We start from the raw sequence: 13774 nt of genomic DNA on the forward strand, positions 1-13774 counted from the left end.
CACCTTGTAACTGCTGCAGAGGCTAAAACTATGAAAGGCAACAATTTGCCTCCTAGTGGCAACCAGAAGAAAAACACCAGATTGATCTTAATCTGGATAAACTTCCCCGGATCACCTTCAGATGGTTTCTACCGAGACGGTGCAGCACACTTTAACGGATAATATTCAGGATTAGAACAAAACATCAGGGAATCACAAGCTCTGAGTTTTCAGTTTTATTTAAGGTTTATTTTTCCAGACCTGCAGAGGACAGTTCATTTCCGTTAAGCGCCTCAAAGTTGTTGTTTTTATTTTTTCCTTGCAACATCATGTTAAAAACCCACTGAATGACGACTGTGTTGATTTCTCCTGGATGAATTTGTTCATCTTTGTGAATACTGTTAAATAGGGAACAGCGAGGGAGAGACGGTGGGAGGTGGGAAGGGTGGGGGGGGAGAAGGGAAATGGGGGCAGGGGGCAAGAGAGAGAAAAGACAGAGCGAACACAAATCAGAATTAAGACTTTAAAAAAGAAGGAAGAAAAAAAAGGCGGCGGTCGGAGAGGTTGATCTCATTTCTAAAGGCTGAGGGCTCCTTGATTTATTACTACGGTACTCGGTACGGTCTTGCAGCACCTCGCTTTGGGATGCGCGCTTGCATACAGCTGCTAAGGGTCGTATGAGAAATTGCGTAACTCTCGGCAGTCGCTCTGCTCTCTCTCCCACTTCTATTTTTAAGGCCTCGTTTGAAAGCCCTCGTGGATCAAACGATGGGACCCGCTGACCTCTTTACTACCCTTGTTTGGATCTCTTCATGTTTCCTCTTCCATCTGGTCACTGGCGGTCCACCCCATCTTATCTGGTGGCTGTTCGTGTTAGGGCTAGCTATTGTAGGTACCACACAGTGGCACTGTGAGTAAAGAGTCTAACCCTAGTGCTCAGGATGTGTGCCGTGATTTCCCACAGCCCCTGGCTCCCTGCGGTAAGACACTGCTCTATCCTCTGATACAGAGGTTCAGCAAAACTCTCCCTCAAGCAGAACGCGAGGGCCCATGGGAGCCCCTTTACTAAAGAGAGTATGAGCCAAGCGGCCTCTGATGCGGGCCATTTGTGCCCGTACCCAACAGGGAGTCCATGCATAGCCTGTGCCCTAAACTCCTGCAGCATCTGAAAACGCTCTCCAACCCGATCTCTCCTTTTCTCCCTCCCTCCCTGCCCTTAATAGTTTATAAAACCCACTCTCGTTTAATTCATCTCTCTCTCACCTCGACCGATCCCCAACAAGGCTGTAAGGTTGAACCGTTTCAGTCTCCTGCTCAGACGGGGCGGGGCGGGAAGGGGGGAGAGTGAGCGTCTTTGGGGCAAAGCTTCAAAGAGCAGATTCACAGCTTCATTCCTCAAAAAAAACTAGTCATGACTTCGACTTTCCAAAAAACACAAATGTTGTCATGCGTAATCATGTTAATTTATTCTTTTTTTATATATATATGTTTAAGAAGACCTCACTTCTGTTAATTTGTTTCTTTTGCCAGTTTGTGGAGTTAGCTCGTGTGTCACCGCTGGGCACTTTAATGCTCTACTGATTCTTGTGCTTTCTGCTGACGGTAAAGCTACACAACGAATCCCATGTTACGCCCAGAACTAGGTCTAAAGGTGATGGCGGCAGACGAAGGGAACTGGATAACTGTGTGCCACAAACAAAAACAAAAAAAACAAACAGGCCTTCAGAGTAGACACAAAGGAAGGAGGAAGAGAAAAAAGAAGAAAGCAAGTTTGTTATTTTGTTAATTTTTCATACTCTGCAGATTGGTGTGTATTGCATTGGGAGAGAAGGGAGAGTGGGACAGGATAAGTGGGTATAAAGTGGGGTGGGAGGGTGGGGAAGAAGGGAGGGGGGTGGGATGTCTGCTCCAGTCTATTCAGTGGCGATCCACGGCGGCACTCTGTAGTAGCTCTGTGGCGGGCTGTCCTGGGGGTCTGAAGGCGGTCTGGAAGCCTGGTGGAGGGGAGTGGAACTGACCGGTGGGGTTGGCTGTGGGAGGGAGCAGGTAGGGAGCCCAGCCGCTGGGGGCTCTGTGGTGGAGGGGGAGGTGGCCGTCGAGAAGGCCGCTGTGGAGGGGCTGTGGGGGGGCAGGCGCTGCGGAGCCGGCAGGACCGTCCATCTCTGTTAGCGCCTGCAGGGACTTGAGCCAGTGTGGCGGGTTGTCGTCTTGGAGACAGTCTAAACTGCTGCTGGCCGAGGCGGGGATGCCTGCGGTGGAGACAAGTGACAACGACGCTTCAGACTTTTGACTGGAACAGAAAAGCCGGTCTTTTCAGTCACGCATTTTGAAGAAAAACACAAAATGGCTGCGCAGTTTTTACACCGTAGAGTCGTCTGGGGTTGATGGCGACTTAAGGAATATGAACATCCAAACGATTGACCGGTAAAACAGGAAAAGATGTAATTTCCTTTAACCACAGATTTTTTAACACCAATTCTGTTTGGGAAAACAAAAGATGAGCAAGTTGTGTGGCTTGTTACACCTTTATCTGAGACGAGCATAAAAACCACTATATATATATATATATATATATATATATATATATATGAACTAATCAAATCTGGACCAATTATAGATTTTACGGGAGTTTTCCTCAAAATATTGTTAAACTCTTATCTTCTATTGTGGGTTTATTCTTACAAATACACAACCAATCAAAGTTGTCTCTTGAATCTTGAATGGAAAATTTGATTACTGGCAACAAAAAACAGCGTTGCTGCAAAGACCAGCAGAACTTTATTAAATCTGTGGCAATGTGTCCATTAATTACAGAGTAAAATCTGTTGTGCTGAGAATGAGATGTTAATCACATAAATCAGTTTGCATTTATCTGCTTGTCCATTTACTACATGAAGTGAGACACTACGTTTTATGTGGTCCTATTCGAAAATGGCTTCTGTTCTCAAATCTAAACTTTTACATCTTTTCCATGAATGTCAGGCGACTGGAAATACAGCTGAAACCAGGTTTTTACATACACTTTGTAAAATAATAATAACAAATAAAAGGCTTATCAGCTTTTTCTCCACTTTCAATCAAGGCTAAAAGTCACCTGCTAAGAGTTGACTTTGATTCGTAACTGGAACATTGATCAATATGTTTAATGTATATTTGCTTGATGATGGAATTTGAAAAAATTTATTGCTTGTTTCATAATTATTATGTTTTTATGATGTAAATCACTTTGAACTGCCTTATTGCTGAAATGTGCACTTGACTTATAACATGTGACCAGAGTTTAGGTCAAACTGCGAGAGAAAAAGGGTTCGTCTCTTTGTTTGGGTTGTCAATGTTAAAGCATGTGATTCATCTAAAAGATTTTAATATTCAATAATACAGATTAATTGTTTTACCTGCTCTCATCGTACGTAGTTCAAAGCAGCGCCTTGCACGGTCTTGTACTGCGGTCAAATGCAGTCACAAACACGAGTGATAAGATGAGGAAGGAGAGTCACATGTTGTGCTCAGCGGCACATTTTGCTTTCAAAACCACAGCAATGAACGTTTAGCCCTCCATGCAATGGTGAAATATCCTTCACCAAAGCTCAATCAGTTTATAGTTTACATTTCCAAATTACATCTGAAACAAATTTGAACCCTATTTTAACCTTACTAAATATGACAACCTGAAAACCAGAGATGTTTGCTTTGAAACAATACAACACTTTCTTATTGTTTTGAAAAAGCAAGTTTTTACATCTCCAGCTGACAAAGCCAAGAATAGTGATTAATCACAGCCCTAGAGTGTGATTAATTAGATTAAATGTTTTAACAGATTCACAGCACTGTACTTCATACATAATGCATAGGATTATCTGTTCAGAAGTCGAGTCCAGCCGACATTTTTACCTGTGATGATAGCAGGATCCATCCAACTGGCCGTGCTGTCCCAGCTGAGGCTGTGCGAAATGCCTGCCGGCCCCGTTGGCCCGCCGATGTGGTTAACACTGTTGGAGGACGAGGAAGATGAAGAGGAGGAGGAGTTGGGGAGGCCACCGAAGTTGATATTGATGTTGGGCAGGAGAGCTCTCAGTCCGTCCTGCCACTCTTTCACATTTAAGCCGTCTATAGAGCTGCTGTTTTCTGCAGGACGGGACAGAGGGACACGGAAAACAATCAATACTCGCTAATCAAAAACACCCATCTTTGTGTTAAGCAGAAGTGTTTGCGTGTTGCGATATTAAATGTCTTTCTAATGTGTCTCGTCTAAATTCTGTCTTGACACGCACTACCTCTGTGGAGCACATTAAAGCGGCCTGGCTGGTACCTGAGATGGGAATCCCGCCCAGCCCTGTGTTGTGCTGAGGGGGCAGATTCAGGTCCAGGATGTTACTGTGTGAGGCAGCACTGGCTGAGTGGTTCAAATGTGCGAGGTTATTTCGTGTGGGGATGCCCATCCAGGGGTGTCTGGTGGCGGGGGGCTGCTGCTGCTGACCGGCCTGGCTGTTGTGGCCGCCGGGGAAACTGAAGGAGCTGTAGATGGCTCTGTGGTGGAGCGGGTGGACGCGCGGCAGGCCACCGGGGAAGTGGTGGGATGTGCTGAGATTGGACGGCGGCAGGCCCGGACTGTGACCGCTCCCATGCGCGAGCGGTCCAGGAGACGAGGGGCTTTGATCCTGAACCGATAGCTCCTTCTCTATCAGGTCGGCGAGAGCCTTGCGTGTGACGTCGAAGGGGTCGAAGCCCAGATCGTCGTCCTGCTGTTTGCTAGAGGAGCCGAAACCGAAGGCCGCTTGCCAGTCTGTTGAGGAAGACACTGGTATTGTGTCTTTCAAAGGAGAAGAAGGTAGTTAGTTTGATTACCAGATGCCAAAACTTCAATCAGAAAGGTACATTTGCATTTCAACAAAAGTAGTTTTGTTTATTTACTGCATCTCCTCTGACAGTCCAACAGCCACTGTGTTAGGAAGACAGAGATGCAAAATAAAGCATTTGCACGACTAGACAGTGTTTTGTAAAAAGACCCTTTTCACATTTCATCACATTATAACTACAAACGTTAAATTTGCCATGTGCTGGGATTTCTTTTCTGGTTGGTCAACACAAACTAGTGTAGCAGAAGAAAATGTGATGCTTTTCAAAGTTTTTGTGCAGCGTATACTTGCATTCACAAAACAATACCTGCCCATTATTCTCGACAAAACACCAAAAGCTCAAACAAGTCTATCCTTTCTTATTGTCACAGATTCTGCAGATAATTTATATCTGGACTGTGGTATGCTTTGAGCCAAGTTTAACTGTAGCTAGTGTTTAGTGTACTTCTGGAAGGTGAAAATCTGACTGCACTGTGTCAAACCAACCAAACCCTTTGAAAAACCTGTTCCTCCCCCTCGCCTGTGGAGGCACTGTATTAAGAATCACTGAAGGAAACAACACAAAAACCTCTGATGAAGACACCGAGCAACTTCCTTCTTCACTAAATGTAAACACAAATGGTGTAGTGTCACATTTTAGCGGTGGTACGTTTTCTCGTTTATGTTTGATAAAAGACCATGAGCCATTTCTCTCTCTAGATTAGAAGCTAGACTCACTCTGAACGTCCTTTGTTTTTCTCCACACATTCAGCATGCTGACCACAGAGTTTAATTTTAGTCTCCTGTTACAGGACCAATTTCTTCCTTACAGTTGTCATTTTCTCCAATTGTGGCAAATTGCAGAGTGGGACTTTTTATAGCTTTCCTTCCTTCCAGATTCTTGGAATCCACAAGTAATAGTTAGATACTCCCACCTGAGCTCTGGATCTCTGCAAATTGTTCTATTTTGTGTTGGACAAAATAAAATCCCAACACTGAAGTGTGTGGTTGCCACATAACAAATGTTAACACGTTTAAGGACAATTCTGGTTTTGCATAGCTAACAGTAATTTTTAGGATGCAACTTTAATGCCCTCAAAGTTTAATGAAAGAATTTACAAGACATTCAAACTACTCAATACCTGATGTGAAGAGTATCTGTGGTTCTGGTGTCATGGGCCAGTCGGAACTGCCCCGGGAGGAGCTGGGGAAGGGGGGCAGGCCAGCAGGGAGAGGGTTTGGGTGTCTGAAGTTACTGTTGTCTGAAAAAAGTGACTGGGACTCTGCCGCAGCACCCTCAAAGGGCGAACGGGCCGAGAGGTCCGACATGCTGATGGGAACCACCAGGATGGGTTTCGTTAGACCCGGAGGAGGGGAAGGGGAATCGCTTGTGGGCATCTGTAGAAGGAGAGGAAGACAAACCGCACATAAGAGATCCGACTCTGTCTGATTCGCTTTGGATCAAAGGAACAAGGCTGCTTGCTTCACCTGTTGTAAAGTTTCTCCATTGACCATACCAATCGATTCTGGAGGTTTGTCATTGGGACTGCAGATAGAAATTGCAAAAACAGATCAGGAAAAAAATAAAAAGTTTACAGCAGAACAGATTGGTTTGAGGTCTCTCCATTACCTATTACTGTCACAGTTGGAGGAGAAGGGGGATAGGGTGGGACGCTGGCCTGGACCCAGCTCTGATTCTAGCCCATCTGAATTACTAGCTTCCTGGTCTAGATAGTCTAACAGCGGAGGGGACTTCCGGTCTTCTGAAAGTCCGTTGACCAGTTTGTTGTGCCCCGACAGCGTCGGCCAGCCTTCTTTACCGTTGCTACTGTTAGTTCTGTTATAAAGCAGGAAAAAAAAAAAATTCAACCATCAAGCGCTACGCTGGGAGAAAGCAGCACAGAAGATAAATAAAAACAGGACTAACCTCTGTGCGGAGTTGGATTTACTCTTTGACTTTTCTGTTCCACAAGCTGGAGGTTGTAGAAAACCAGGATTTATTTTGTAGAGGTCTTGGAGGAGTTTCTGCTCATACTCTTGATGTTTCCCCGCCTTAGTACAAGTTCAAGATTAAACAGATGAATACAACAAGCACATAAAAGAGTCACTTTAAGCAAGAAATCTAAAAAAAAAAAACACACTTTACATATTTTAATAAGAAAACCTTAATCTCACCTGCATCTCCTCTTTAGTAAAACTAGCTGCTTCATCTCCCAACTCATGTAGATACATACAATCAGGTTTGGGACATTGCATACTTTTGAGGAAGTAACTGCAGTATTTTGTTGTGCCTAAAGAAGCCTGTCAGGGGGAGAGAGAGAATCAAATCCTACTGTTAATACACAAGCATTACAATAGAAAAATATATATATACAGCTCTGGAAAAAATAAGAGACCACTGCACTGGTCTCTTACACTGGTGGACAAACCTCATGGTTATTCCAAATATTGTTTGACCATTGACCATTTCTCATTTTCTGCAAATAAATACTAAAGTTTTGATTGGAATTTCAGAGACATATTGTCAGTAGTTCACAGAATAACAGAACAAGGTTAATTTTATTCAAACATGTACCTATAAAAAGTAAAATCTGAGAAACTGATCATTTTAAGTGGTTTCTTAAATTTTTCCAGAGCTGTATATACATATCTGATGGCAATACAACTTCCGAATACATTCAACACACAAAATGAGAATTTATAAAACCACAGTGGGCAGTAGAAAACCCAAGGATTACCTTGAGTGTTCTCCCGTCGACGACCACATTGTTCACACACTGTATTGCTCTTAAAGCATCTTCGGAACGGATGTAAGTGACATAAGCGCTGGCACTGGGCCCCTGAACGGCAAACAAAATAAAAGCAAACAGATTAATCAAACAGACCATTCACGGCTGTTTTAGGTTCATGTGATGCCAACTATTGACTCAATTGAAACCTTTGTTCGTGACCGACTTATTACACAAGTCGCAGTTTGCTTCCAACTGATCACAGATGTGTTCATAAACACTGAAGCTTTAAATAAACCATGATTTATTCCTCACCTGTGAACCTGCGTACGATGTGCTGTTGTTGATGACCACTTTATGGATCTTCCCAAATCGCCCAAAATACTCTGGTCGTTTTAGGACCTGTGAGGAGAAATCAACACAAAATGTGTCAGTTCTTTCATAAACATGCTAATCATTTACAATCCTACAAGAAATTGTGTTCAGTGAGAGGAGAGAAAAGAATCTGACAATTTTCTCTTAACCTTCAAATTGAAAACAGAAAATAAACCGGATTTTTTTTCCATTATTGATTTCTAAATGTATTAACCAGCTGCATTTACTTTCAAGGTTTATACACTTTTCCCACAGTAAAATTCAAGCACTTTTCAAGAATGTCAAAGGTCAGTTTTCAAATGTGTCCAGCAATACAAATGAACTAAAGAAGACAATTTCAATGCACCATTTTATGATATAATTTATTAATGTTATTAATGCTATTATAAAAATTGAAATGTCTCTCTCACACACACACTATACACCTGACTGGTCCAACAACGAAACACTAACTTAACAAAATAAAATCCCCCAATTTCAATAATGTTATTAAATGTATAAAATATAAGACCATTTTTTATTTCAATGACACGACACATCATTGAGCCATTAGGAATAATAAATATTTATCACATTGAAACAATCCAAACAAATTGTGTTAAGGTAAATGACCTTCTTGATCCAATTAAATCTTTTTAAACACAATATACAAAGAAAGTTGCAAAACAAAACTCTAAAAGCTGTTTTCACTAAGTTTTCTGTTATTTAGTAAATATGAATAATTTTGGTAAATCTAACTGACCTGAAACAAGACACGATTGGTCTCATTTAACTTCAAATGGTGAGAAAAAAATGTTTGTGTCTTTTATTCTGCATATTACAATATCTGGTTTCAACTGTAAATAACATTTTTCCAAATTTAGACTTTTAAATCAAGCGTCAGATTGTACTTTATTACAATCTGATGCTTGCACAGTTTGATTATCAATCACTTTCAAGGACTTTATACAGAAATCAAACATTTTCCAAACCTTGAAAACACCTTGAAACTCAAGCCTTTTGACGGATTTCAAGCATTAGTATGAACCCTGTAATTTGATGCATTTTGTTATTTTATTTTATTCAAAATTAGATAAAGGTAATGGACATATATGTTGATTTATGAATTGTCAAATCTTGAAATCCCTTTAATTTCTATTGGATTAAAAATTATGTGAGACTGTTTAAAGGTTCTTGGGAAAAAAAAAAAAATCTGAAATGACAAGAAATCAGTACCAGCAAGAAAGATCCTAATAATGCAGTAGGACGCCACCTAGTGGTGACTATTTTTTTTAGTATGTGACAAGTGTAACAGAGAGCAACTTTGGTTTATTACACATCCTCTCCCCAATAAAATATTCAACCCAGCATTAAGGCACAGCATATTCACTGAAGACTGTAAACTGCTGTACTCACTTCAGGATCAGCGAGCCGCTGCGACAGCCCCACCACAAACACCAGGTTCCTCTGGACCACTCTGACACTCGCCAGATGCTTGCGATTTTCTGTCACCTTCTGCTTTTTCTCGTTTTGTTTCTGCTTCTTTTCATTCTTTATCCTCTGGATTTCCTCCTGTGACAGAGGCTTGTACACGGCGGGGTCCTCTGGGTACGGCTGCGCGACAAACAGAAATCAGATAGTGATTTATGGGGAGTGGAGAGTGTATAACATGATGAACTTAGGAGAAAAAAAAAAAAAAAGAGCGTTTGGGAGCACTAAGCAATCAGTCCTGCAGATGAAATTCTCTTTTGTGATAAATCTCTTTGTGCACCTTTCTGCAGGCGGGGCAGAGGCCGTTCTCGTCTGTGCGGATGCGGTGCCAACAGAAGCGGCAGATCTGGTAGCCACAAGTGCAGGGGAAGAAATTGACGTCATCAATCTCCAGCGGCTCCATGCACAGAGGGCACTCCATGGGGTCGTCCTTCAATTCAGGGCTGTGGGACATCCTATTGCACGGCGACGTTGAGAAGTACTGAAGCTGGTCACAGAGCACAGGGCTACGAGGACAGAGGAAAAAAAACGTACAGGAACTCCATCTGGATATAGATTAAAAACAGCCAGTATATGTTGCTTAAAGTGTTTACTTGCAAAGGAAATGTTAGCTACTGGCTAGGTCAGTTTAATAGGTGACGAGATCAGTGCTGCAGTTTCTACTGTGAGATAAATTTGAGGTGAATTTGAATGACTGTGTTCAATCAAAAAAGCTGACTAATCTACAGTCTTCTCCAGAACAGCAGAGTGCATTTAAGCTTTTGTCTTTTCAAACAGGATGCTGTGTAGATGGCATGAAACTTGTCAAAATTTTCATCAAACCTACATGCATAAATTAGATTAAAGTACATTTTTGTACATTCAGCACGAGGACAAATGTTTACAAGGGAAAGCAGACACATTTTGGTCACTCCAACATGCTTAGTAGTAAGCTTCAGCATCCTCAGGAAAATAATAGGACAGAGCAACCAATGTGTGAATTTGCAATTGGGGGAGAAACCAGCTTTAAACCTTTACACCAGGAGTCTCAAACTCCAGTCCTGGAGGGCCGCAGTACTGCAACTTTTAGATGTGCCTCTGCTGCACCACACCTGAACAGAATAATTAGGTCATTAGCAAGACTCTGGAGAACTGATCTACACAAGGAGGAGGTAATTAAGCCATTTCATTCCAGTGTTTTGTACCTGTGGCACATCTAAAAACTGCAGGACAGCGGCCCTTGAGGACTGGAGTTTGAGACCCCTGCTTTACACCATTTAATTTTTTTTATTAAAAAAAACAGACCACCTTGAGTAACATGAAATCAGCAGGTGATGTTGATGTCAAAGTGACAAAGATCTACTCAATTTTCAAAGTGCTGAAGTGGGAAAAAACCCACACAGGGCTAAATATTTCATGTAGCAGTCTTGATAAAACTGGAGTATCAACTAGAAAACAAACTTCACAAATTAAACTGTTCAGAAACAGAACGTCAGCAGAAGTGGATGCACAAGTATAAAACGATCTACCAGCAACATTTCAAGGGCGGAGGTCATCAAAAAAAGGGACCGAAATGACAATGAGATTTAATACACGTGGTTTATCGGGCCTTCCCTGGTCCTTTGAGATATTCTGAATCAGAAAACAACACACCGGTCTGCGTGTCTTTGGAAGTGTCAATACCTGCAAGTCACTGAACGCAAGCAGACCCGAACAACAAGTCTTTCTCTCCCTTTTTTACAGTATTGCTAATACAACCAAAAGCTTCACATTTACAGATCAGCTAAAAGACAGGACAGGAAGTTGAGAACTAATGTTACCCCAAAAGTAAGAAAAATCAACCTCTATGGATGTTCATTTAAATGTTATTAATTTCTGTTAGCTGCCCTTGAGTGAAGAAATCCTTTAACTGTGAAAATAAGGCAACTTGGAGCGTAAAACATATACTAGGATTCATTACTGACAACTTAAGGAGTACCTTTTTTTTAAAACTTATATTAGTGGCAGCTCAATCAAGTCTTAAAGTGGTTTTGTCCAGCATTGTTCAGGCTTTTGAATGATTTTTAAGCTTCAATTTACAACTGAAAAGCTAAATTTCAAAACTTTTTCAGCTAAATCACAGCAATTAAACTCAAAATGCAGTTCACCTGGAACTACTTACAAGAGCAGCATTAGCCCTTTCTAACACAACTCTTACTGCCCTACAGACAAATAGTCTTTTCAGACTCAGCAGCCTCTGTTTTGTTATTTGGTGTAAAAAAAATAAAAATAAAATAATTTTAAAAAATTACCAGAGATGTTACTGTGTTTAGGTTTTCAACTGAGATGCTCATGTGGGTTGAATATTAAAAGTGCTTTGCTATTAACAGCTGGTGCCAAAATAATCGCTGCATAAAATAAAATACATATAGAAGAGGAAGAGTGAGAATACGCCCATGTGATTTTACAGATGTTTTTTATAGGCACTTACAAACAATGCTAATATGGCCCAATTTATAAAAAGTTATGATTTTAAAATGATCCAAGTTTATGTCATGCAGTCACTACAGTTTAAAGTCATTAATCAGATGTGAAGTCCTAGAGTGACCCCAGTAACTGTTGTGTTCCTGTTTCCAATAAAATCAGTATTTTTCTGTAAATACCAATGATGGAGTGGTATTTTTTTACTCAATGTTATACGCTGAGAATCTCGCCCATGCCTACTCCAACATTGTGCAAAAATAATGCAACAAGGAGGTTATGTAATAATTATGGTAGGCATAAACAGAAGCTCTCTCTAAGAAAGCATTAAATACATCTGAACATGAATTTTATCAGACGACTATGGCAATCTGAAAGCATTATCCGAGGACGTGAAAATCCGTTATGGGTCTCACTTCACAGCACAGCACATATATATGTGTATATATCAAGCAAAAGCCATTGTAACGCTGGTGGGGTTTGCTGAAGGGACTTCATTTATGCGGGGCGGGTTAAAACGACTGGCTCACATCATCAAAAAACGAGCTAAAAACAGAACTCAAGCATTTAGGTGTTAATGCGGATGTTGTAAACATCTCTCGTGGGTTGACAATGCCTGACACGTCATAATACACGTTAAAGGGAAACGTATAACAAGAGAGTTCATTTATACAGAGAAGGAGAGAGAGAGAGTTTTTAGCAGACGAACACCAGCGTTGGGTTCTTCGTGACAACACCACTGCCAGCAGACGCACTCTGTGACCAACTCGGACCGACAGAAGCTAAACGGGAGGAAGTTAATTTAGACGAAACGCAAACATTTCGGATGCTTTGGCAGCGGTCCGCTAATAAACACATATTTACAAGTGTATCACCATCTCATTGGCTCGATTATAAAGTCAAAAATACATAGATTTAAACCCCCGGTGGGCGACTTTACAGGCTCTGTCAGAGACCGACTCTGTCTTTTGGATCTGACGTTATGACAGATGTTATTTGACTAACGTTGAGCTAAGCTAACATTAGCTACGTATTGGTAAGAGAAGCCGGTCTGCCTGTTGGCGCGTATCCAGCTCGACCGCAACAATAGTCACAAAAACAACTCACAGTAAAATTTAGTCCAACCTAATAAAGACGTTCGCGAATAATGAGAACGTGACATGACGTTACAGAGCGCTGAAAGTGACAGCTTGGGTAATGCTAACCGCTTAGCCTGCATGCTAACATTATCACCAGAAATGTACGACGCGGCCTATAGAAGCTAACACTGAACCACTGGCCGTATAAACAACTGACATTGGTCTGAGGAAACACAAATTACCTGGACAGTGATTCGCTGGGTTTGGAAAAAAACGCCAATCACTTCTTAAGTTTGAAACGGAGCCACCTATCTTTTATACACTGGATGTAGGATGAAACCCGACTTGGCTAACGTTAGCGTTACTTACCCTGTCCGTATTTAGCTTAGGATTCCACTCCAAAGGAGTCACACCAAACTGGGCGGGGGCTGCAAGCCAATGTACCTGAAATGGTGAAATTTCTAAAGATGGTCACTTACGATAGCGGTAATCGTGGGGTTCTGTTCTAATCGGGAGGCTGTAAAGATGTTTTGCCCTTTCTTTTCTTGGTATTGTTAAGACAAATTACGCTCAAACCACCATCTTAGCTAGCATTATAGTAGGGAGGAAGGAGTGGAGCAAGTATTCGGTGCCTTTGAGTCTGCGCCGATACAGGACGGCATTATGGGAAAACGAGTTTTTAAAAATATTTTACACGCCCTTTTACATTCAAAGCAGTAAAATAGTAGTTATGCAATGTAAGGATTTTATTTATTTATTTATTTTTAGCAACAATACATTTTTTCAAAATAACGTACATGACAATGAACGTAAATGCATAAAAAATTATTCCAAACAACTGTTCACCTGGACTACTTCCTTATGAAAA

The 13774-nt window shown here is 41.4% G+C and overlaps 1 protein-coding gene across 3 annotated transcripts; it reads right to left on the minus strand.

The window, feature by feature from the left end:
* Positions 1-200: 200 nt before the first annotated feature.
* On the minus strand, positions 201-13527 carry cnot4a (CCR4-NOT transcription complex, subunit 4a). 3 transcript variants are annotated; one of them, XM_028040191.1, is made up of 13 exons: positions 13276-13527; positions 9669-9894; positions 9314-9511; positions 7859-7945; positions 7553-7654; positions 6990-7115; positions 6742-6866; positions 6445-6651; positions 6303-6360; positions 5957-6212; positions 4289-4789; positions 3871-4104; positions 201-2228 (listed from the first exon to the last, which is right to left on the minus strand). In XM_028040191.1, the coding sequence occupies exons 2-13, from the start codon at positions 9840-9842 to the stop codon at positions 1897-1899; spliced, it is 2400 nt and encodes a 799-aa protein (XP_027895992.1). In that variant the 5' UTR covers positions 9843-9894; positions 13276-13527; the 3' UTR covers positions 201-1896. The 3 variants fall into 3 exon arrangements, with proteins under 3 accessions (XP_027895992.1, XP_027896001.1, XP_027896009.1); XM_028040200.1 differs by having other exon boundaries at positions 13386-13525; XM_028040208.1 differs by lacking the exon at positions 201-2228 and adding an exon at positions 2739-3422.
* Positions 13528-13774: the final 247 nt, after the last annotated feature.

The sequence above is a fragment of the Xiphophorus couchianus genome, chromosome 2 (genome assembly GCF_001444195.1).
Source record: "Xiphophorus couchianus chromosome 2, X_couchianus-1.0, whole genome shotgun sequence".
Classification (NCBI taxonomy): Eukaryota; Metazoa; Chordata; class Actinopteri; order Cyprinodontiformes; family Poeciliidae; genus Xiphophorus; species Xiphophorus couchianus.

What these genes read in the sequence shown, in the direction of transcription:
- cnot4a (XM_028040191.1), bottom strand. Translation starts at nt 9,842, where the DNA reads ATGTCCCACAGCCCTGAATTGAAGGACGACCCCATGGAGTGCCCTCTG. An exon ending in ATGGAGAAACTTTACAACAG is followed by an intron (nt 6,213 to 6,302) that starts GTGAAGCAAGCA and finishes CTCCTTCTACAG; the next exon opens with ATGCCCACAAGCGATTCCCC. An exon ending in GGGCGGGATTCCCATCTCAG is followed by an intron (nt 4,105 to 4,288) that starts GTACCAGCCAGG and finishes CCCGTCCTGCAG; the next exon opens with AAAACAGCAGCTCTATAGAC.